Source organism: Bremia lactucae, linkage group LG6 (genome assembly GCF_004359215.1).
Source record: "Bremia lactucae strain SF5 linkage group LG6, whole genome shotgun sequence".
Classification (NCBI taxonomy): Eukaryota; Oomycota; class Peronosporomycetes; order Peronosporales; family Peronosporaceae; genus Bremia; species Bremia lactucae.
Window position 1 is genome coordinate 5,877,460 of NC_090615.1, and position 23,704 is coordinate 5,901,163.

General features: G+C 45.0%; 5 protein-coding genes across 5 annotated transcripts; 3 read left to right on the plus strand and 2 right to left on the minus strand.

The window, feature by feature from the left end:
* Positions 1-915: 915 nt before the first annotated feature.
* CCR75_000941 (uncharacterized protein) lies at positions 916-1,557 on the plus strand (the record flags this gene model as incomplete). The annotated part of the gene is made up of 3 exons (XM_067959046.1): positions 916-933; positions 982-1,080; positions 1,145-1,557. 3 exons carry the CDS (start codon positions 916-918, stop codon positions 1,451-1,453), a joined length of 426 nt encoding a protein of 141 aa, XP_067818481.1. The 3' UTR covers positions 1,454-1,557.
* Positions 1,558-1,709: 152 nt separating this feature from the next.
* CCR75_000940 (uncharacterized protein) lies at positions 1,710-15,788 on the plus strand (the record flags this gene model as incomplete). Its single annotated transcript, XM_067959045.1, has 1 exon — positions 1,710-15,788. One exon carries the CDS (start codon positions 1,710-1,712, stop codon positions 15,786-15,788), a length of 14,079 nt encoding a protein of 4,692 aa, XP_067818480.1.
* A 302-nt stretch (positions 15,789-16,090) lies between these two features.
* CCR75_000939 (uncharacterized protein) lies at positions 16,091-16,729 on the plus strand (the record flags this gene model as incomplete). The annotated part of the gene is made up of 1 exon (XM_067959044.1): positions 16,091-16,729. The coding sequence occupies one exon, from the start codon at positions 16,091-16,093 to the stop codon at positions 16,727-16,729; it is 639 nt and encodes a 212-aa protein (XP_067818138.1).
* A 168-nt stretch (positions 16,730-16,897) lies between these two features.
* Positions 16,898-19,963, minus strand: CCR75_000938 (uncharacterized protein; the record flags this gene model as incomplete). Its single annotated transcript, XM_067959043.1, has 1 exon — positions 16,898-19,963. The coding sequence occupies one exon, from the start codon at positions 19,961-19,963 to the stop codon at positions 16,898-16,900; it is 3,066 nt and encodes a 1,021-aa protein (XP_067818139.1).
* A 658-nt stretch (positions 19,964-20,621) lies between these two features.
* On the minus strand, positions 20,622-23,061 carry CCR75_000937 (uncharacterized protein). Its single transcript, XM_067959042.1, has 11 exons — positions 22,851-23,061; positions 22,548-22,775; positions 22,403-22,483; positions 22,213-22,344; positions 22,097-22,148; positions 21,936-22,036; positions 21,731-21,868; positions 21,396-21,653; positions 21,259-21,335; positions 21,053-21,193; positions 20,622-20,977 (listed from the first exon to the last, which is right to left on the minus strand). Exons 1-11 carry the CDS (start codon positions 22,969-22,971, stop codon positions 20,744-20,746), a joined length of 1,563 nt encoding a protein of 520 aa, XP_067818134.1. The 5' UTR covers positions 22,972-23,061; the 3' UTR covers positions 20,622-20,743.
* Between the last annotated feature and the right edge of the window lie 643 nt (positions 23,062-23,704).

Below are 23,704 nucleotides of genomic sequence, written 5' to 3' on the forward strand. Positions count from 1 at the left end.
CTTGAGATGAAAATCTCCCATCTCCTATTCCTCCCATTGCACGTAACTGGAAACGTTGTGCATCAGTGAAGGTCCATGTTTGGGAAAAACCTTTGGAAGCACGAGTTAGAACATTTGTCAGTGATGCAGAAAGGGAGAGAGATAAGATAAATCTTCATACTCAACTATTCATGATAAGTATTTTAATTGAAGAAGCCCTTCCGGTCTATTAATTTTTTTCCATGGCCAGTATTTATAATTTTTTTTTGTTTTGGGTGGATTTAATAAAATGTTGGTGGGTGGAAATAGTAAGTAATTTGATTGATCAGATTCTAACTGGCTGGGTGGAAATAGCAAACTTGGGTGCAAACAGCAAGTAATTTGATTGGTCAGATTCCACGTGGCTGGGTGGAAATAGCAACTTGACTCGGTGGAAATAGCAATTCCCTTTATTTAATCAAAAAAACAGACGGGAGGGGGTGTGGCAATACCAAAAGGGTGTGGCTGTACCAGTTCCCTAATTTTAAACTTCTTTATTATTTTGTCTTTGGAAAAGTAATGTATTTATTTCTTTTACAGGAATAATATTATGAAACGGACACCGTTTCGTCGAGACTCGGAGGCACCTCGCCTCCTGTGTAGGTAGCTTAGTACAAGCGAGAGGTGCCCCTCTAAATAATGGGACGTACACACATTAAGCTAGCCCAAAATAAAAATAATTGAAACCATTGATGCATTCCATTCTTGTCTCTCATATATTTGCCTAAACCTTTTTTTCGAAACTTGTGCCGTTTAAATTAGCAGCAAAAATGTAATAATTTTAATTGAAGAGCAATTTTTAACAATGTAATTATGAGTAAATATTTATACTTACCCATTTATCTAATAATCGCCCAAGAGTAAATAAGCAGGGCCACTTCCGAATCTCCGGTCACAATGGTGTGTGCGAGTTATGTTGTCTATACACGCTTATTGGCTAACTTTAGAGTTATGTGCGTATAGTCAGGAATTGGTGGAAAGGGTGGTAAAGGAGGCAAAGGGGGCAAAGGCGTCACGTCCAAGCGAGCACCGCAATCACGATCTCAGCGTGCTGGACTACAGGTGAAGTCTATGCGCACTTCGTGGCAATTTCTGCATATTCACGCCTTCATTGCACTGTTATTAGTTTCCCGTAGGGCGAATTCACCGTTTTTTGAAAAAACGAGTGGCCAATAACCAGCGCGTGGGCGCCACGGCAGCCGTATATGCTGCTGCAATTATGGAATATCTGACAGCGGAGGTGTTAGAGCTTGCAGGCAACGCGTCTAAGGATCTTAAAGTGAAGCGTATCACACCACGTCATCTGCAGCTTGCCATTCGTGGAGACGAGGAGCTGGACACGCTGATTAAGGCTACAATTGCTGGCGGCGGCGTCATCCCTCACATTCACAAGAATCTCATTAATAAGCAGAACAAGAAGCGAATGCCACTATGAAGAAGACCCTTAGTCTGTAACGCACGTAATGCATTTGCGTCACACACTTTGCGACGCGTATATAACTAAATATGAGCTCCAAGTAGCTCCTTCTTGCAATTGCATTCAATCATTCTCTCCTTCTTTAAACCTGCAACTTTGCTGCAACATTAAATGAGCTTTAAGATTTGCAGTCCCCCTCAAAGATCGACAATTTTACTTGAACGCCTAATCATAAAGCCCTTTAATCCGAAGGCCAGTGTATAGTAGTGACAGCATGTCTGATGGGACGGATCCGCCCGCAGACGTGCTTTCAATCACCGACTTCCAGCGCTACTTGCTGGCCACTTGCATGCCGCTCTTCGGTGAGGGAACTGCACTAACTGTTGACGGGTTTCATAATGACCTCGCGAGTGCGGACTCGACCATCACTCTGCATGAATTCGTGTCTGATTCGGCAACGCGGGTATTGCAAGTTCATTGCTTTCCTGCCCGCGCCGATGAGTCCGCCCTCGTAAGCGGACCCACGTTCCATGTGCGCGTCAATTTGGGAATTGAGTACACACCTGGTAAGAAGAGCGGCCATGACGTCGTGTGTTTCATCAAGCGCTTCAGTGCACCATTAGCCAAAGACCAGACACTTAACCATCAGCTGCAGGTCATGACCCTCGGTCTTGGCACGAGTGTTGACACTAGAACGGACTCGGCGATAAGCAGCGGTGACAATACGGAAGAAGAGGACGAGAACAGGGGCAACTTGCTTTCAGTCGTGTACAACTACGTCCATCAGTCATTTACGCCGCTTGTTAACGAGTACTCGAAAGTGCACATGCCACAGGGCGACATGACAAACTCAAGCGAAAGCACACGAGGATTACCAGCTATTCGACGCCGAATGAAGGAGTTGGAGCTAGCATTACTTCAGTACCAACAAAACATTGAAATCCCAGAGGTGAACCTCATTTTTCACCCTGTGATTCAGCAGGCGGCAGACCTTGTTCGGACAAAAGGCGTCCTTATTGACGTCGAAGCACTTGGCCTTGAAAATTATATAAACGACGTTACTTTTGTCAATACGATTCAAGGCAGTGTGGTCAAATGGATTAAGGAGATCCAAAAAGTCACGCGTTTAGTGAATGAGCCATTACCTGGCACAGCTATGCAAGAGATAAATTTTTGGTGCGATCTAAATCGTGCCTTGCTGGCCGTTCAAGAAAAGCTGAAATCACCCGAGGTTGAGATTACATTAGCAGTGCTGCAGCGAGCCAAGCGGTACCTTGCGACGGTCTCCTTTAGCACTGATCATGGATTAGGACCGGCTCTTCAGCACGTGTCTAGTGTCATGATTCTCATGAAGGATTTCCCCATGAATTCAATCTTGTCAGCTACGGATATGAGTCAGCTGTATCAAGGTGTTACACTTGTTTTTACTCACTTGAAGAAGATTCGTGTTGCTGACTCGTACAACTTGCCACGACTACTGCATCTTGTGGAAGTCGTGTCTAGTGATTTATCTCAGCAAGTGATTAGTCTGCTGCGCGTTTACAGCCTTATTGAAATGCCTTTCAATCAATTTGAGCAGCAAGTTTCGTCATGCAAAGAGCTATTTACGAATTGGCACCGTCAGTTCACTACGCTTTATGACCTCACGAAAGAGCTTTTTAAACGACGAAGTGGTTCAATCAATACCGAAAAACTTCCACTTCTTTCGGAATTGCAGATGGAGCACAGTGCAATTGAAATACGTTTGCTACAGCTCTACGAATTTCGTGAGCAGCACAAAAAGCTGAGTGATGTGATTAAACGAGTACTGAGTGGCTCAAATACCATTGAATTTAATGACGCTCAGGGTGGCTCAGATGCCGCACTGTCTGAAATTAATCTGGCATTTGCCCAATTGAAGTCGCTGGATCCGCTTGATGTTTCCAGCGAAGGATTGATGGCTTGGAAGAATTTGCGCAAGGCATATGATTTGTGCATTGATCGCGTTGAAGGACGTATTATCAACAGTCTTACAAGTCGGCTTAGTGCTACATCTAATGCTGATGAAATGTTTCGTGTTTTTTCCAAGTACAATGCACTATTCTTTCGTCCTCGTATTCGGAGCGCGGTACAGCAATTTCAGATGCAGCTGATTGAAAATGTCAAAAAGGATGTAAGTAATCTTCAAGCCAAATTTCGCGCCCGTTATGCTTATTCAGAAGCGTCTCGCACGAGCAAGTTGCGTGATATCCCGCCAATTGCTGGTGCTGTAATGTGGGCCAAGCAAATTGAGCGTAAGCTGAAAATGCTGCTCTCGCGAGTTGAAAGTGTCCTCGGTATCGGCTGGGAGCAGCACGTGGAAGGCAAAGCGCTTAAGGCGGCGGCCGAAGCCTTTGTTGCTAAACTTAATCCTCAGCTTATTTTTGATCAGTGGGTACATGAATTGGCAGCAATGCCGATTTTCGACACCAAAAACATAATTCTGAATATCGTGACGGAAAATACACCACAAGGCGAGAAGAAAACACTGGCAGTTGCGTTTAATCAGCAAATTGTAACCCTGTTCAAAGAAGTTCGAAATTTAGAGTGGTTGGGCTACCACGTAAATTTTACTCTTAAGATGATTGCTGAAGATGCAAAATCGAAATATCCTTTTGCCATGTCATTGGACGCCAGTCTTAAGACGTACACAAGCTCGTGCAGACGTATAAAGCCAATTTTTGAGGCCTTAACCGCTGCATATGTTCGTGACGTTCGCGCTACAATTGGTAAGACATTTACAAAGGGCAGCGAAATGCGGTGGCATGCCGACGGATTAGGTGAATACGTCATTGAACTTGCTGCTAAGGTAGAGCGTCTACACGACAAGGTAGATGAGCTCCTTCAAAAATCAAGTGACATTGATACTCTTCTGGATGGCGTCCGTTCAAGTTCCGACTTTCAAGTTGAAAATGCACATTCTGTATTAGTAAAGGTACAAGGTCATGTTGATGAATTGAGCTTAGCTGGATATGCAAATTTAGCGGTGTTTGTGAAGAATTTAAACACGTTGATAAGTGAGCTTTTAGGTAAGAAACTTGAGACGTTGCTGCAACGTTGGGTCATTTGCTTCGGCCCACAGTCAGACGACAAGTCATTTCAAGCTGCTCTTTCGGAGACCAGGTTAGATATAACGACCCACCAAATTTTACTTAAGAATCAAGTATTGTATTTGGAGCCTTCGATAGGCGACGCGCGTACCAATTGGCTCGCTCAGCTTCAAGCTCTGATAAATTCTGTATGTGATCTGCCTAAAATTCAGACATCGTCGTATGAAAATGTTTATGGAAATTCAACGGCTTTCTCTGTGACGGCTCTTTCTCGTAAAAGCGCTAGTTTTAGGCGACGTGAAGCCGTATTTAAGGAAGCTTTAACTAAAGTGCCTCACGACTTGCTCATTCAAGCTTACACTGTGTTGGATAAGACTTTGAGTGACGTGGAAAACTACGCGTCGTCCTGGCTTCAGTACCAAGCACTGTGGGACATGGATGCTCAGACTGCCTTGCACAGTATTGGAGAGGACCTTCAAAAGTGGCAGCAAATTTTGGTGGAAATCAAAAATGAACGTAATGGGTTCGATGCGATTTACAACACGAAAAAATTTGGTCCGATTGTGATAAACTATCAGCAAGTGCAAGCGCAAGTAAATGTCAAGTATGATGCTTGGCATAATGAGTTTCTTGCGTATTTTGGGGATCTTCTTCGCGATCAAATCAACTCGTTTTATACAACTATTTCATCCAAGCGAACGCTCTTAGAGCAACATGCGCTTGAAGCAGCCACTGCGCAAGTAGTTGCTGCAATCACGCTAATCCAAGAGATGCGTCAGATGCGATACAAATGGGAAGAAGCTGTGGCATCCTTTGAACAGGGAGAGCGCCTACTAAAAAAGCAGCGTTACAAGTTTTCTGCCGATTGGCCTTCGCTGGCAAACGTAGAAGGAGAGTGGGAAGCTTTTATTCAGCTTTTGGAACGTAAGACTGCTGCAATGGAAAGCCAATTGCCACAGCTACAGGCCAAGATAATGAATGAAAAGAGTATTCTAGACAACAAAATAAATAAGGCCGTGACGGAGTGGGACAGCTTTAAACCATTGCATGGCAACCAATCACCCAAAACGGCCACAGAAGTTCTTATCGTCTATGAAATGCGCTTCAAGCTGCTGCGCGCGGAGCAAGATAAGACGAATGCGGCACTTAATGCCTTAAACATTACGTACGTGTCGGGAATAGGAAGCTCTTCAATTGACGACGATCGCAGTTCGTACAGTGATCTATCGAGAGCTTTGGAAGAATTATCCGGTCTAGACGAAGTATGGAAGAGCATATCGAAGGTATGGGCTGATATGGATGAACTTCAAGACACTCTGTGGTCTGCGGTACACCCTCGCAAAGTACGAAAACAGCTCGATGAATTTATAGAAGTTATGCGCCGCTTTCCTGCCCGGGTGCAGCAATACGAAGCCTTTGAATATTACATATCGCTAATACAATCCCGGAAGGCCATGAATTCCTTGCTATCGGAGCTAAAATCGGATGCTGTTCGCGACCGCCACTGGAAGCAGATTTTGCGGCTTTTAAAAATCGCGTCTCCGTTGACGGAGTTGAGCCTTCGCAATTTTTGGGAGTCTAAAGTCTCAAGCAACGACAATGAGCTGAAGTCAATCATGCGTACAGCTCAGGGTGAAATGGCACTTGATGAATTTTTGCGTCAACTTTCGGACTTTTGGACTAATTATCAGCTAGATTTAGTCAACTATCAAAATCGCTGCCGGGTCGTTCGCGGTTGGGACGAAATGTTTGCGAAGCTGGATGAACATCTTAATAGTTTAAGCAGTATGAAGCAGTCCCCATATTATCGTGTCTTTGCCGAGTTAGCAACTAGCTGGGAAGACAAACTTACGAAGATTCGAAGTATTCTTGACTTTTGGATCGATGTTCAGCGACGCTGGGTTTACCTCGAAGGCATTTTCTTCGGCTCAGCTGACATAAAGCAGCAGTTGCCGAAAGAGTTTGCGCGCTTTCAAAGCGTCGACAACGAGTTTACGTCGACGATGAAGCGCGTTGCCCACAAGCCAATGATTGTGGATGTTGCAAACATTCCAAACTTGTATCATTCACTTCAACGTCAGCAAGACATGATGGGTAATGTTCAGCGAGCTTTGGGTGATTACTTGGAGCGCCAGCGAGCTGCTTTTCCTCGCTTTTACTTTGTAGGAGATGAAGATTTGCTTGAAATGATTGGCAATAGCAAAGAGCCTATGCAGATACAGCGCCACCTCTCCAAAATGTTTGCTGGCATTTCGTCTTTGGAAATTGACAATGTTACAGGTGTGATTTTGGGAATGGCTTCGCGAGAAGGCGAAGTCGTCCACTTTAAGGAACCTGTAAAGTCGGCCGAAGATAATCGCATTAATATTTGGTTGGGAAAAGTTGAGGAACAGATGCGTAAAACACTTTCGCTTCTTTTAGAGGTAGCAGTTCGTTCCTATCCGAACGACGATAACGCTGATAATTATTTAAAATGGGTGTCAGACTTCCCTGCTCAAGTCATCATCCTCGCTACCCAAGTGCAATGGTCTAATGAAATTGAAAACCGTTTAAAAGCTGGGTCTGACAATCTTTTGTTGGTTATCAAGCAGCTGGATAATTTGCTTCTAATATTAAGTGGACAAGTTCTGACTGATGTGAAGAATGATGTAAGAAAAAAGTATGAACAATTAATTACAGAGCTTGTGCACCAGAAAAGCGTTTCAAAACGTTTAAGCCAGGCCAAGGTGAGTAGTACAGACGATTTTCGATGGTTATATCACATGCGTCATTATTTTCAAGCCAACGAGTCAGACCCTTTGAAGCAGCTAACTATTAAAAAATCTAATGCCAGCTTTTCATATGGATTTGAGTATTTTGGTGTCGGTGAAAGACTAGTACAAACTCCACTCACGGAACGTTGCTACCTCACATTGACACAGGCGCTCGATTTTGGGATGGGCGGTAATCCATTTGGCCCTGCTGGCACGGGCAAAACAGAGTCAGTTAAGGCGTTAGGGTCCCATCTAGGTCGCTTTGTGTTGGTCTTCAATTGTGATGAGCATTTCGATTTCCAAGCGATGGGTCGAATTTTTGTCGGCCTGTGCCAAGTGGGCGCTTGGGGATGTTTTGACGAGTTTAATCGTCTTGAAGAGCGCGTGCTGTCAGCCGTGTCCCAACAAATTTTGGCGATTCAAAGTGGAGTTTCTTCTTTGAAGATTGGAAAAACTGCTGTCAAGTCGCAGGCACTCACGAGTGGCAGCAGCCCTTCCATTACCATTGAATTGTTGGGAAAAAACGTAAAACTAAATCCAAATGTGGGTATATTCGTGACGATGAATCCAGGCTACGCTGGCCGGTCAAATTTGCCCGATAACTTGAAGCAACTCTTTAGAAGCATTGCAATGGTTGCGCCAGACCGCGATCTAATTGCGCAAGTGATGCTATTCTCTCAAGGTATAACCACGGCAGAACAAATATCGGCCAAAGTTGTGCTTTTGTTTAACCTTTGCGAGGATCAATTATCAAAGCAGCCTCATTACGACTTCGGGTTGCGTGCTTTGAAGAGTGTGCTTGTAAGTGCTGGTCAGCTCAAGCGAAAAATCATCCAGGTACAGGGTGTAGCAAACATTAAGGAAGTAGAAGCGAAGGCACTTATTGGCTCTATTACTGACACAATATTGCCTAAGCTCGTCTCAAATGATGTTCCTGTATTTGAAACACTTCTAAAGGGTGTATTCCCGGGCACCGAAGCTCATTGTATTGAAGAAGAAGGTCTTCGTGCAAGGATTCTTGAACTGGCTAAGAAAGAAAATTATGTACCAAATGACCAATGGGTCGAGAAGGCATTGCAGTTGTACCAGGTCATGCAGCTTCGCCACGGTGTGATGCTAGTAGGCGCGTCTGGAACAGGAAAGTCAAGCGCGTGGCGCGTGCTGTTGAGTGCAATGGAAGTTGTAGATGGCGTTAAGGGCGAAGCCCATGTGATCGATCCGAAAGCTTTATCAAAAGAGCATTTATATGGTGTCCTTGATAACACAACGCTGGAATGGTCCGATGGCGTGTTCACACATTTGCTCCGACAGATTCTCAACAGCGTGAGAGGTGAAAGTAGTAAGCGCCACTGGATCATTTTTGATGGTGACGTGGATCCAGAATGGGCTGAGAACTTAAATTCCGTGCTTGATGATAACCGCCTTTTGACGCTTCCATCAGGTGAACGTCTGGAGATACCTCCCAATGTTTGGATTATGATGGAAACTGAGACTTTGCGCTACGCCACATTAGCAACTGTAAGTCGCTGTGGTATGGTCTGGTTTTCGCACGACACAGTCAAAACGTGTCATATCGTCGAGCACTACTTGTTGAAAATGCGCGATGACGTGTCCGTCATTTCGTCATTCTCACTCCAACCAAGTGAAAGTGAGCTTGCGAAAAAGACTGCGCACGCTTATGTCGCTCTCTTGCGAGACTTAATCGGTCGCGGAGATGACATGCCCTCTCTGATCGAGATTTGCTTAGAGCAAGCAATGGGACAGGTGCACATCATGGAGGTTACTGCGCTGCGTCTTCTGATGTCTATGTTTACGTTACTAGGACGGGGCTTGTCGCGCATTAATGAATACAACGAAGGTCATTCTGACTTTCCGATGTCGATTGAGCAGACGTCACGTTTCGTGTCAAAGTGGTTTGTATTTTCCATTATGTGGGGCTTCGGAGGCTCGATGGACTCGTCAAATCGCATGATTCTTTGTGATTTTGTCGTGCAAACGCTTGAAAGTCGTTTGGTGTTTCCTGTTACGGGGTCGTCTGATTCAGACAACAGCCTGCTTGAGTTTGAAGTCAACATCGAAGACGGGGAATGGCGTCCATGGGTGCGATCGATTCCGCAGCTGGATCTCGAGAGCTTCCAAGTATTGTCAACTGATGTTGTGGTGACAACAGTTGATACGATGCGTCACGTTGAAGTACTTCGAGGATGGCTTTCGCAGCACCGCCCGCTCATACTTTGTGGTCCGCCCGGCAGCGGCAAGACGATGACCTTAACGTCAACGATAAACTCACTTCCAGAATTTGAATTTGCAAGTCTCAATTTCTCGTCTGGTACGTCACCCGATCTAATTTTGAAAACGTTTTCTCAGTACTGTGAGTACAAGCGCACACCCAGTGGAATGATGTTAGCGCCTAATGCACCAGAAAAGTGGCTCGTCGTTTTCTGTGATGAAATTAATCTCCCGGAGGCCGATGCTTATGGAACGCAGCGCGTAATAACATTTTTGCGTGAGTTAATCGAGCAAGGTGGCTTTTGGCTCGGAGGCAAAAATACTTGGGTAAGGCTGGAACGCATACAATTTGTTGGGGCTTGTAACCCGCCGACGGACCCAGGACGTGTACCAATATCTCTTCGTCTACTACGTCATGCGCCTGTCCTTCTGGTAGATTTTCCATCTTACCCGTCATTAAAACAGATTTACGGAACATTTAATCGTGCTTTACTGAAGCTCACACCGTCTCTTCGGTCATATGTGCAGGCGCTTACTGATGCCATGGTGGACGTGTACGATAGCAATCAGAGAAAATTTACGGCAGAGATGCAACCGCATTATATCTACAGTCCTCGTGAGCTGTCGAGGTGGATGCGAGCGCTGTACGAAGCTATTGAACCATTGGATTACGAAATTGACGTTGAAATGCTAGTCAAGTTGGTCTTTCACGAAGCTTTGCGACTTTTTATGGATCGCTTAGTGACGTCTGATGAGCAAAAGTGGTGCTTCCACATGGTAAAGGAGACGCTAAGAAATCATTTTCCGCAAAGTGCTACGGCTTTGGAAGTGGTTGAACACGGCGGACAACATCCAATTTTATTCAGTACGTGGCTTTCCAAGAATTACACTGAAGTCACGACGACTGATCTCCGCAAACACATTGAAGCCCGCCTTCGTGTATTTTATGAGGAAGAGCTTAATGTCCAGCTTGTGGTTTTTGATTCAGTCATTGACCATGTACTACGCATTGATCGCGTACTTCGGCAGCCACTTGGCCACCTGCTTCTTGTTGGAGAAAGTGGTGCAGGAAAAACAGTCTTGTCTCGCTTTGTAAGTTGGATGAATGGAATGTCAGTTTTTCAGATTAAGCTAACTTCGAACTATACTCTGGACAACTTTGATGATGATCTCCGTGTTGTGCTTAAACGGTGTGGCTGTGAAGCTGAGAAAATCTGTTTTATCTTTGACGAGTCAAATGTGTTGGATTCTGCGTTTCTGGAGCGCATGAATGCATTACTTGCCTCGGGTGAAGTGCCTGGCTTGTTTGAAGATGATGAATACACATCACTCATGCATGCTTGTCGTGAAGCTGTACAGCGTGATGGTGTTATAGTGGAAAATACAGAAGACGAACTTTTTCGCTACTTTACAAAGCAGGTTCAGCGAAATCTTCACGTGGTGTTTACCATGAATCCAGCATCAGGAGGCTTTCAAAATCGTACTAATACCTCCCCAGCTCTTTTTAATCGATGTGTAGTTGATTGGTTTGGTACGTGGAACGATCATGCACTAGCACAGGTGGCGTATGAATTTACAAATACGTTAGATCTAGCTGGGTCCACGGAATTCCTTGTTCCAGATGATACTGCTGACATTTTGGCAAAGCTGATCCCGCATATCAATACGGGAACATTTCATGACGTGCTGGTCGGGAGTATTGTTCAGTTTCACCATGCTGTTTTGCTTCACATGCGACGTCTTCAAAAGCGCCACATGCGATACAACCACATCTCACCTAGGGACTACTTGGAATTTATTCGCCATTTCGTGTCATTGTATTCTGAAAAGCGTGCGCAGCTTGAAGATCAGCAACTTCACTTAAATGTAGGTGTGCAAAAATTGCAGGCTACACATGAGCAAGTTGCGGAGCTGCAAGGTCAGCTTAGTGTTAAAGAAAAAGAACTCAAGAAAAAGGATGTGGAAGCGAACGAAAAGCTTCAGCAAATGGTGCAAGAGCAAAACGAAGCTCAAACAAAAAAGAAGGATACAGAGGCACTCGCTGCTGATCTCGCAAGCAAGGATGAGGAAATTCGATCGCGGAAGATCGTCGTTGAGGCTGATCTTGCACAAGCTGAGCCAGCCCTTTTAGATGCTCAGGCGTCTGTAAACTCAATTCGTAAGGCACAGCTTGATGAAATTCGAGCCCTAGCACGCCCTCCTGCTGCTGTTCGAATGACAATGGAGGCAGTAGCAGTTATGCTAGGGGAATCAAGCTTGGAATGGGCTGACCTACGGCGTTTTATCCGCAAGGATGACTTTATCTCTCAGGTCGTACACTTTGACTCGGAGAAGCTAACAGCTCGCCAGCGGCACACTATTCAAACAAATTATGTCGACAAGGTTGACGAATTTGACTACGAAAAGGTAAATCGTGCGTCGAAAGCTTGCGGGCCGTTGTATAAATGGATCGTTTCGCAGTTGAGCTACACAAACATTCTGCACAAAATTCAACCACTGCGAGCTGAAGTCCAGACGCTGATGGATAAGTCGTCAGATCTGCGAGAAAGATACGAACAAGCTAAAACGACCATTGATGCACTTGAGATACGCATTGATAATTTCAAGCACGAGTATGCAGCGTTGATTAATGAAGCTCAGATTATTACAAACGACATGACCTCTGTAACAAAGAAAGTGAAGCGTTCGGTAGCGTTGCTTCAGAGTTTGCTACAAGAGAGTGAGCGATGGGAAGCTGGATCGAACGAGTTTGATACACAAATGAAGACACTCGTGGGCGACACATTGTTGTCCTCGGCATTTCTTACCTACATTGGTTTTCTTGATTTTCAGCAACGAAAGATCTTGGTCCAGGACTGGCGAGACATTCTTGACTCAATGGCCATAAGCACGAAGCCTCAGTTGAGCTTCGTAGACTACCTATCAAGACCGAACGAACAATTGGAATGGCAGACAAGCGATCTGCCTTCGGACGAATTGTGTTACGAGAATGCTATCATTCTGCAGCGTTTTCACCGATTTCCATTGATAATTGATCCTTCAGGCCAAGCAAACAATTTTATCATGAAATACTACAGCCTCAAGTCCAGTGCAAAAATTGCACAAACATCTTTCTTGGACAGCTCTTTCATGAAGGTATTGGCGAGCGCTATTCGCTTTGGTACTGCTCTTTTAGTGCATGAGGTAGAAAATATAGACCCGATTTTAAATCCGGTGCTGAATCGTGAACTCTACAAGACGGGAGGGCGGGTTTTGATTCGTCTTGCTGGCGAGGAAATCGACTACTCGCCAGACTTTCGACTTTTTTTGATCACAAGAGACCCATCGTGTCGATTCTCGCCTGATATTTGTAGCCGAGTGACTTTTGTTAATTTCACGGTAACCCCAAGCTCATTAGAGAGTCAAGGATTAAGCATCCTTTTGAAAAGCGAACAGCCCGAAGCAGAGGAAAAAAGAAATAATCTTCTTAAATTACAAGGCGAATTCCAGGCAAAGTTACGAGAGCTTGAAGACTCCCTACTGCAACAAATAAATAATGTGCAGGGCAACATTCTAGACGACGATCGAGTCATTAATGCTTTGGAAAGCATGAAGGCCGAGGCTGCTCAAATCTCACAGCAGGTCGCAGAAACAGAAACGACCATGGCAATTGTGGAGAAAGCAACAAGTCGCTACCGACCACTTGCAAAGGCAAGTTCCAGATTATTTTTTGCGCTTGATAACTTGTCAGCCGTTCATTTCTTGTACCAGTACTCGCTAGACTTCTTCCTTTCTTTGTTATCAAAGGTTCTTGCTCAGCCTACTCAAGGTGGAGATTCGGCACGTCTAGCTAGCATTTCTACTGGACTTTTTGTACAGCTCGCTAGGCGCGTGAGTCGAGGTCTTGCTGAAAATGACAAGCTTATGTTTGCATTGCGACTGTCTCAAATATATTTGGAGCTTGAGCACCACAGTGTCACCTCAGAAGCTACAGAATCAATAAATAATAAAAATGCGTTTGACGGGCCTACTGATGAGGACATGGATTTGCTTCTTGGAAACGCTTCCGTCTTCTTAAATGCTGATGGTAGTGCACGGCGCAGCGAATTTGAACAGTTGCTGCCGGCATTCGCAAAAGCGGAATTAGATCAATTATTAAAGCTAATGAAGTTATCAACGTTTAGTCACCTGGAAACGCATGTACGTGGTCACGCTGCCGCATGGAATAATTTCATAAAAGCCCCGTTAGCTGAGGATGCTCTACCTGAGAATTGGGATATGGAATCTGTGGAAGTTTCGGCAAGTCCGCGTCGCGCTGCCTTCCGAAACATGATTTTGATTCATTTCTTACGTCCCGACCGAATCACTTTTGCATCGGAGCGGTACATCGAGCTTATTTTCACAGCATCATTTCCGTGGCGTGGTGAAATTGAGCTGTCGAAGAATATCAAGGAAGACACCCAAGCAACACGTGGAGTACTCTTGTGCTCTACAACTGGTTTTGATCCAAGTGCGCAGATAGACGAACTTGCGGTGGTCTCGCAAAAGAAGTACAATTCAGTGTCTATGGGTTCAGCGGAAGGTTTTGATGCGGCTGAAAAGGGTTTAAATACGGCTCTGAAGCACGGGACCTGGTTGCTGTTGCGCAATGTCCATTTGTGTCCATCATGGCTCGTCAGTATTGAGAAGAAGCTATACAATGCACGCGAAAGCGTTCACGCGAACTTTCGTTTATTCTTGACAAGCGAGATTAATCCAAATCTGCCAGTAAATCTCGTACGCATGTGCGACATTTTTGTATTTGAGCCCCCGAGTGGTATGAAGCTGAGTATTGTGCGATCGCTAGACACGGTGGCAGCGGACCGCATGAATCGCTCACCTACTGAACGTGCTCGTCTTTATCTATTGCTCGCTTGGTTTCACGCCTTAGTGCACGAGCGCCTGCGCTTTGTACCGATTGGCTGGTCGAAAACGTACGAATTTAGCCAGTCTGACTTCCGTGGAGCTTGTGACGTGATTGATCGCTGGGTGGACTCTGTCGCTAACGACCGGGCGCATGTTGCTCCTGACAATATTCCGTGGACAGCGATTCGAACTACGCTGAAAGAGTCAGTCTACGGTGGTCGTGTGGACAATACGTTCGACCAGGAGTTGATGGATACGCTTCTCGAGCATGTCTTCACGCCAGCTAGCTATGAGCACACATTCGAGCTTGTAGTGCCGGATCAAGACAACGACACGACAGGTCTGGTGATTGCTGAGGGCAAGACGAATGCGCAATTCATGGATTGGGTTCTTGCTCTTCCGACGACAAATCCTCCTTCATGGATGGGTCTGCCACGATCAGCGGAAACAATGGTACTTATTAATCAGGGTGCGCGTATGATGCGAAACTTGCAGGTGATGCAAGACTTTTACGGAAGCGAAGGCGGCGAAGACAGCGCTGCTGCAGATGACGAAAATAAAATGGTGCTAGGTGCTGCAGCTGCCGATGGCGAAGATGTTCGTCCCAAATGGGTGCAGGATCTGGACCGTCGTGTTTGTGCTTGGTTGGAGCTATTTCCAACCGAAGGACTTTCTGTCTCTAGTGACCGTGATCCAGTTCACTTTAGCAACCCCGTCTACCGTTGTATGTTCCGTGAGCTGGAATTAGGAGCTACCTATCTGAACGAAGTGGTCAATTTATTGCGAACGGTGCAACAAGTGTGTGCTTACAAGGCGAAACCGTCAAATGAAATACGCGAAGCCATGCGCACATTGTACCGAGATCACGTACCTAAGCAATGGATGCAACTGTATCGTGTCTCCAAGGAGCTTAGCTTGAGCGAGTGGCTCTCGGACTTTGCTCGGCGTGTACACCAATTAACGGCCCTATCTGCTGTTGCTCCGACACAGATTATGCAGCAGCCAAATGGCATTTGGCTCGGTGGGTTTTTCTCACCTGAAGCGTTTGTGACGGCTGCTCGCCAAAGTGTGGCAGCTGATCTAGGGTGCTCACTGGACGAATTGCACTTGCTTGCTAATGTTGAAGAGTCTTCCGCTGGTGGATTCACTGCACGTGGACTACTGTTAGAAGGTGCTACTTGGAATTTCACAGGCTTTGCACCGTCGAATGAAATTCGAAACAGTTTGTCGGCACTGCACTTTCGCTGGGCGCCCCGTCGCGATGACTCTGTAAATCTTCGTCTGCTTCCAGTGTACTTAAATAGCAAGCGCGAGACTCTACTTTTCTCCGTGGCAGTCCACGTTGAAGAGACTGCATTTTTGAAAACACAATGGGTGCAACGCTCGGTGGCACTAGTGCTTTGGGAATTGGAGGGGTAAGTAAACGTCAAGAATGTATGAAAGACAAGCGATGCCTTAACTGATTGTTAATTTCTTTGAGCATTAGTCTCTTTTACTATTGACTTGTTATGACTTTGCTTTCGTTCATCCGTCTGTATCAAGCGCATGCCGGATTTTCTCACTTGCTCCAAGGCTCTTTAAGAGAATCGTGAAAGGTTTGAACCTTTCTTGACGAAGAGATGGATTGCTGTTCTTAATAGCTCCCGAGAAAAAGCGACAATCTGTTCATTTCTCAATTTGCGCTCAACCAAGTAATACGCTTAATCTTCAAGCTGTACACCATGCAGTTTAAACTCTTTGTCTTTCTCGTGCTCACGACTCTTGGAGCTGCCGCCGAAGACGCCTGTCCCCCCACGGAGGTCGTCAAGTTTGCTGAGCTGTACGCTAACCCACATTTGCATTCGTGTCAGAAAAATTCCGATGGCTTCTCCATGGCTCCACCAACGGGCTACCCAACGGATTCACAACTCGCAGCCATGTGTGATTCTGATGCATGCCATGCCTTGATGGACGACGTGTTTGCAATGAAGCCTACAAATTGCTATCTATCTTTCTCGGGCATGAAGCTCAATGCGTACAAGATTGCATGCAGCTTTAAAAGTGCGTGCAAAAGCGACACGGAAAAATGTCACGAGGACGAGACGCATCCACCAACGTCGGAGGCTCCCAAAGACGCGACATGGGAGACAACGGAAGATGAGCAGAAACATTCGAATCACGAGCCTAGTGAGCAGGATCTGACGCCAAAGCCTTTTTACAAGGACGAGGAGCCCAAGATAGAGCATTGCGAAATGGACTCGGCAATCATTGAAGCAGCAAAAGTCGCGCACGATCTTCAAACTTCGATGAACGACACCGCTCTTGAATTTTCTCCGACGCCCGCCACGACGTACAAGGCAACCGAGGCCCCCAAAGTATAAACCTTTGCTTGTTTGTCAATCGCAACCGTTTACATTTATCATGTAATGAGCGTAGTCGTAGCGCTACAAACAAGATACACGATGTCGTCTTCTCTTAAATGTCCCGATGTTTCACTAGCGTTGCTGTCATTGAGAAAGTGTGATAATTTTAAATGCTCATTCTATTTGTTACATATCACGCCGTTGCTGCATCAAGGCGACAAGAACTGCTCGAAGGTCACCAACTTTGATACCTGCGAAAGTATTGTTTTGTTTACTAGAAGAAAAGTTGGTGCGGAGAGCATTGAAGACATGCAGCACATTGACGTGAGTAGGCTTGAGCATTAGCAATGTCTTGAGCTCTGTGACATCCCGGTGTTTGATACAATAATTCAGCAGCAAAAAGTACACAGAGCTTGTCGTGGCAGCCTGCGCTTGAGTCGTATCTTTTTCCTGTCCATCGTCACCAGGATCGTGTGCATCTTGGGGTCTTTTAAACAAGGCAAAGAAAAGCTCCTTACTTTTTTCATACATGTGACACAGTAAGAGCGCTCGGCATGCTTCAGTGTGGTATCCACAGTACCTCAATATATCCACATATGCCAAGAGCGAGGCTTTCGCTGCTTGTCCTGCCTTGCTTGTATCATCCTCAAGCACTTGATTTGTCCACTTGGTCATTGGAGGAAAAAGTGTCATCGCTCGCTCTGCATTCGATCGAATCAAAGGCTCCTGGCCCGACAGCGTAAAGAATCGAGGACAATACTGCTCCACACACTGAAGAAAAGAAAGTAGCGACTCGGGCTCGTACAGCAAATACAAGCGGCTCATGGATTCAAGATACATGTGTTTTGAAAACGAAGACGCGGCTACATGACGAAAGTCTGTCAATACACGTTCACTATGAAACAAACGATGACTTGGCGTTGCCTCAGCTTTTAGCCCCGCAGGAAGTTGTGGATTTTTCTTAAACGCCACTCGATTTAAAAGAAACGACTCGAGTTGCAAAAGCCATTGCGTTCCTTGTCGTTCGGAATCCGTACTACAACCAGCAGCGAATCGCAAACTACTCATGGGACGTAATTTTCGACTTAATCGAAAATTCCGTGCATCTTCTGGATCAACGATTGAATCTTTTCGCGGAAGATTCTTGTCATCAATTGTACACAAATCGTCTTGATTCGCAAGTACTTGACTAAGATCACTCACCGCTCGTATCACACGAGAAGCTTGTAGCATTGATTCATCAACCAAAGTACCAGCACTAGTTTCCAAGCGCATTACTTTTCGTTTTGCAAGGATAATCCAATTGGAAAGATGATGAAGGGATTCTAGATTTGCACGCGTTAATCGACGCAACGGATTCTCGAGATTGGATACGTTTGCTCCATCAAGTCGACCGTAGGAATGAATTCCAATCGCACTTTGGTAGATTGTGGTCACAAGATGTGCGAGTTCCTGGATTACGCGCTCCGAGGTCGCTTGATCGTCAAGTAGCGCTAATAGCAAAGCGGGACTTGATACGGTGTGCCACACAGCTTTCCACACATTCGGATGACTTCCAAAAGGATCCATGGCTGAACGTGTCACACGTTCCAAGACATCTAGAGCATATCGTACCGATTCAAATTGCAAGTCTCCAATGCCATAATCCTTGACAGCAAGAAACGCTGCTTTCGCATCTTGATGCGGTAGTACTTCGTTTGGAGTGGAAAGTTGTGGCACATGCAGCGCTGTGGCGATGGCTTTCACAGATGGCAAGCGGATAGTCCAGAACCCACTGGAAGCCCAGAGTCCAATTGAACTCGACGCGCCAGATATCGTCCAAAACTTGTACTTTTCACTATTTGATTGAAAAGTTGGCAACCTCACGCGTTCCAATAAAATACCAGAAATTAACGAATGGACGTCAATCGATCGAGAAGTTAGTACTAGAAATTCATGACGATGAGCAGCAATATCAAGCACTTTATCTTCGTTCGTATTTATGAAATCCGACGTTTGGGTTCGTCGTATTGTTGTCAGCTTTTTCGAATTAAGGATAGTATACGTTCCAGTCTCGTGTCTTGTACTTGAAATACAAGAAGTTGGAGGTTTTGGAGTCACGAGATACACGTCCCCGACATCTCTGTATAAGAGCAAAAGCTCCCCGGTGACGGTGTGTATACAGAATGATAGCTGTGATGTTGCTGGAACTGTACCTTCATGCGACATGGTAAATAACGAAAGCCAATTCAAATGCAGAGTTTGCAATGAAGCGGTGGAGCTTCGAAAGAAAAGCCCCTGGGTACGGGAAATCGCAAACAAACCGAGCTTGGAGCTCAATAGCGCCACAAGATCGTCACATACGGGCTTAAAGGTAAATGCACTCCCGACGATAACATCCGTGGCACGCAATGCATCAGTTGCTCGTTCAAATCGCAGTTGGCGCAACTTAAGCCGTGGCTCGTTCTTCGTTGCGGTGGACCACCACACAAATTCCGTAGCACCACTGGACCCACTATGATCGGACAATCGACTGTCAAATGGCATATCGGTGGTCGTAAACGAGGCCACTGGTTTCGTCCATTTCAGATTGGGATTTTCCAAAAAACACACCCGATTAAGAAAAACCCATTGGCACAAATCAGCTTGCCATTCCCATAGAAATGCCATCCCATCGACGCGAGCCACAATACATCGTAATGGCACCATTTTAGCCAATTTTGATCGATTTTGAGACCCCGACGATACTTTTTGAGTTCGTGATAGCGGCGAATGGCTACTGCGAATAAATCGAATTGAAACCACTTGGGAATCGAATCGAGCACACAAAATGGGAGGTTTAAGAATCACGCTGCCGTCGTTTCCTCCTGCTGCTCGTGTTTGGGGTGCAAAGAGCTCTTCAAGCAGTTCAAGATCATCTATCTGGCATGGTGGAAATTGGACCCTTGGGGCCCTTTTTTTCCGAATTGGAGCCTTCTCGTCCCGAGGTTTTTGCCTGGTTGGAGGAAGCGCATCCAGCACGTACACGACACGTGGAACTGTGACAGACTGCTGTGTATTGGTAGCTAGAACTTGATTCTCCGAAGGCTTTTGCACTAGAACTAGCGCCACGTGACCCGCTGTTGGAACGCAAAGCTCTAAGTCGTATGGAAAGACCTCATCTTCTTGTTCTTTTCCTAGCTCGTCGTGAACGGCTGTTAAGGCACGTAATAAACGCGCACCACGTACAGCAGGCCACGTGAGACCCCCACGAAGCACGCGAGTAGCAGACATGGGGATATTGTGCGACGTGTGACGAATAGATGCGTTTTCAATTAAATTTGCAAATAGAAATATAAATTATTACGATAGCTCGTTTCTTAACGATGCCACTCAAAATTTATTCGGATGTGCCACGCGTTTTGTTCGAAGAGTATTAAGCGTCATGAGTTGTTTTCGAGCTACTTGACGTTGTTTTTAATACATTCAATATTCTATATCGTGTAGCACGTGGCCACTTCACGAATTTTTTTCATGCTTTTCAAAAGTGATAGAAGCCCTTTCCAAGTCAGAGACTTAAGTCAAACGATAAGGGTGTTTCGATAAGCTTGTTAACCTACTAAATATTACAATACACGTGAAGAATACAATTTCCACGGCTGCAGCGGACAATTATTGTGGATGGGCTCGATTAACTGGTGACTTATTCGCAACAAAAGAATATAAAAAAGTCAAACGGAATTGAGCGATAAAAATACCTTTGTCTCCACGTCGTGAACTTGAACTGAAGCAGTACAAGTCGGCAGTGCCTCGTAACACAAAACGCCTCTTGCTTCTATAGAACTAATAGGCTTAATAACTCAGGGAGTCGTACAAGTTATTAGAGCTTAGTAAATTCTAATTTGAGGAATTCACGGATTCGTAGAACCAATTGGCAATTAATGCCCGAGAGTATATGTCACAGGCATTATTCATTCTTAAAAGAAGCTATCTCTACAAATTTATTTCTATAGTGTCCATGTTTGCAATCCTAACGTCACATGACTGCCACATTCGATCAAACAGCTTATTTCCTCAACGCTTTTGCAAAATCTGCAATGCCAATTCAATGTTCGTCCGGGCCATTTGCACGAACGATTCCGTTTTCGATACAATATCAAAGTTCTGGAGCGTAAACTCAAAGCACTTGTCACGTAGCGACGGACAATTGTGCTGATCGGCAGCCTGAAGAATACTCGAGACATTATCGACGCTTACAATGGTTTGAAGCTGATGAGCACATATTCGCTTTAGTCGTTCACACCCATACTAAAGTTATAAGAAAAAAAACACACACAAAAAGAATTACTAATTGCAATGCCCTATTTTCATAAATCCACAAACCCGATCGGCAGCAATAAAAAGCTCTTCAAGATCAGCTCCTGCTACAGCAATCCGATCCGTGTAAATGTATTCTAAAAAAGCAAGAAACGTCGCGCGACTAACGTCCGTGATTTCGATTTCTCGAGCCGTGCTTTCCTTCATCTATCACCACACAAAAAAAATCAATCAATCTGTTACCTTGTCGTACAGCTAATACCTCGTCTTACCTCTCGTGTTAACATGGCTTCAAAGAAATGGCAGCGAACACAAAGACTCTTGTGGCTATAAATGGGTTCCCCTTCGACTATATCGAGCCACTTGTTAATTCTATGTCATTATAATTGAGAGCACCAAATCGACGTACCCATAAAAGTAACATCACTCATCAATGGATTATTCACTAAAGAACGCAAATGAGCAACAGCTGAGCCATCCTCATCGGGTTCTAACTCTTCCCTCGTCATAGCTTGCTCCTTCTTCTCTGGCAAATGAAGCTGCTGGAACCCAAGCACGTCGTTTTGTTCACTTAAAATGACCAAATCATTGTCATTCATGCATCCAGCCGGCGAACTGCTCTTAGGAGACAAACCAGCGTACGCAACAGTGTCCCAAGTATTAGTTTCTAAAAACAAACAAAAATACAAATGTGATCCCATTTCTTCGGTATTTTTTTGACGTCAACTTTGTGACAAACGTTACCTAAATCAAGCATGTACAAATTTGGGTCCGTCTGTCCACCAAAAGTGACGAGAGAATTGTTAAGCAAGGTCACGAGTGGACGATGACAACCTAGCGGAGCCTGACCCTTGGTCTCCAGACATGTCCAAACACGAGTCTCTGTTTAAATACAATCGTTACTACACCATTTTGGCCGAAATTTGATTAAACGTAACCCTTTGCTTACCAAAGTGATATACGTGCACATCACTCAAATAGCCCAAATCGTGGTCGTATCCTCCATACAGTAGGCAAGATTCTTTATACACAACCATGGAAGCCCCCTCCCTAAAGTAATACAATTAATATACTCAAGGTACCCAATCCAATAAATAGTAGTATTCTTACCGAGGGTACGGGACTTCTCCCGTCACACGAAGAGACGACCAAGTGTTGGTTTCTAAATTCATTTTGAAAGACTTCAAACCTGCCTTTATGAATAAAAATTTTCTCATTGCACGTACCTAAATTAAACGAATACATATCGTTCACGTGACGACCAGACTCTGATCGTCCATAATCGCTCGAGTTGCGACTAGATGCGGAATCCCGACCATAATGGCTGTCACTTCCACCAAAGACATACATGGCATTGTCTAAAAGTCATCAACATCGGAGAGTTATTGCAATAATTCACACAATTGTATTCCGTACCGTATACCACGGCAGCATGGCCATACCTGGACGTCGGTTGGTGTCCAGCATTGACAAAGACGTTCGTCCAAGTTTGCGTCACTACATTTTCACAATACGTTTGCATCAGCGTCAATATCCCTTGAAAATCAATACTCCGTCGTACAAAAGTTATACGAGTAAAAGTCGTTTAAGCGCCTATCGCCGTCGTAACCTCCAAAGACAAAAAGCGAGTCTTTGTAAACCACAGCCGAGTGGCTCCGACGTTGACAAGGGGCGACACCATCGGCCACAACGACAGCCCATTCTTTCGTTACAAAGTTAAACTCGTACATTTCGAGACTGGGGCGATTGGCCATACTGCCGCGCACAAGAGCCGCAGGAATGCTGCGCTCTAAACCTCGTCAAATAATTGCATCATCAGTCGATTGACAGCGTAAAAGAAAAAAGAATTGAATAAATAATGTACCGATAAAGATGTAAAGCGAGTCTTTACGCGCAACAGAGGCGTAACTGGCACCGATTAGAGGTGCATCGCTCGAGTTTACACATGGCACGGTAACCCACGTCGGTTCCGCGGTACTTGTCATTTTTAAAAGTAAAATATTTTTTCAACAAAGACACGTCTTATGACGTGACTTTACGCTTTGTCGTTCGATTGAAGCTCGTGCACTTCTTCCGCCAGAAAACGAGCGCACGGCAAATATGAAAAACCAAACAGATGATGTGGTGGGTTCAATCAATAATTTGTAAGATATTATCAGTTGCTAGAATAGTTTGTGGGGTGTTAATTCTTTTTTTAAAGTTTAACGGCCGAATCACAGTCTCTTGCATCTGGCGTCATCAAATCTGTGAGACAACGTAGCGATTTTGAAGGCGAAGACTACATACACAATTTTCATTCGCGCTGGGGTATAAATAAGCGCCATTTGCGCTAGATCGCTCTGCTTGCGAATAGATAGAGCTACTTTTTTCGGTCGTCATGTCTGCAAAAGGATTGTCATTAACACTGCTCTTTTTTGTCACGATAGTTGATCGTGGTAATGGTTTCAACACAATTACCTTTGTAAGAAAACTGCACAGTAATTTGTATGAGGAGGACGTTGACTAAAAATACCTTTGTATTCGATATCGAACTGCAATAGCAAAATAGCACGACAACTTTACGGCACAAATGAAGCCCATCTATAAGTCCAGGTCTCCGAGCATGTGCATCAGCCTTATTTTGTAAAATTATTGGTCTCAAATAGTGGACTATCCAGACTCGTCGCAACGCATCGTACGCAAATATTCCGTCATCAATCGTGAGTTGCAAGGAAAAGT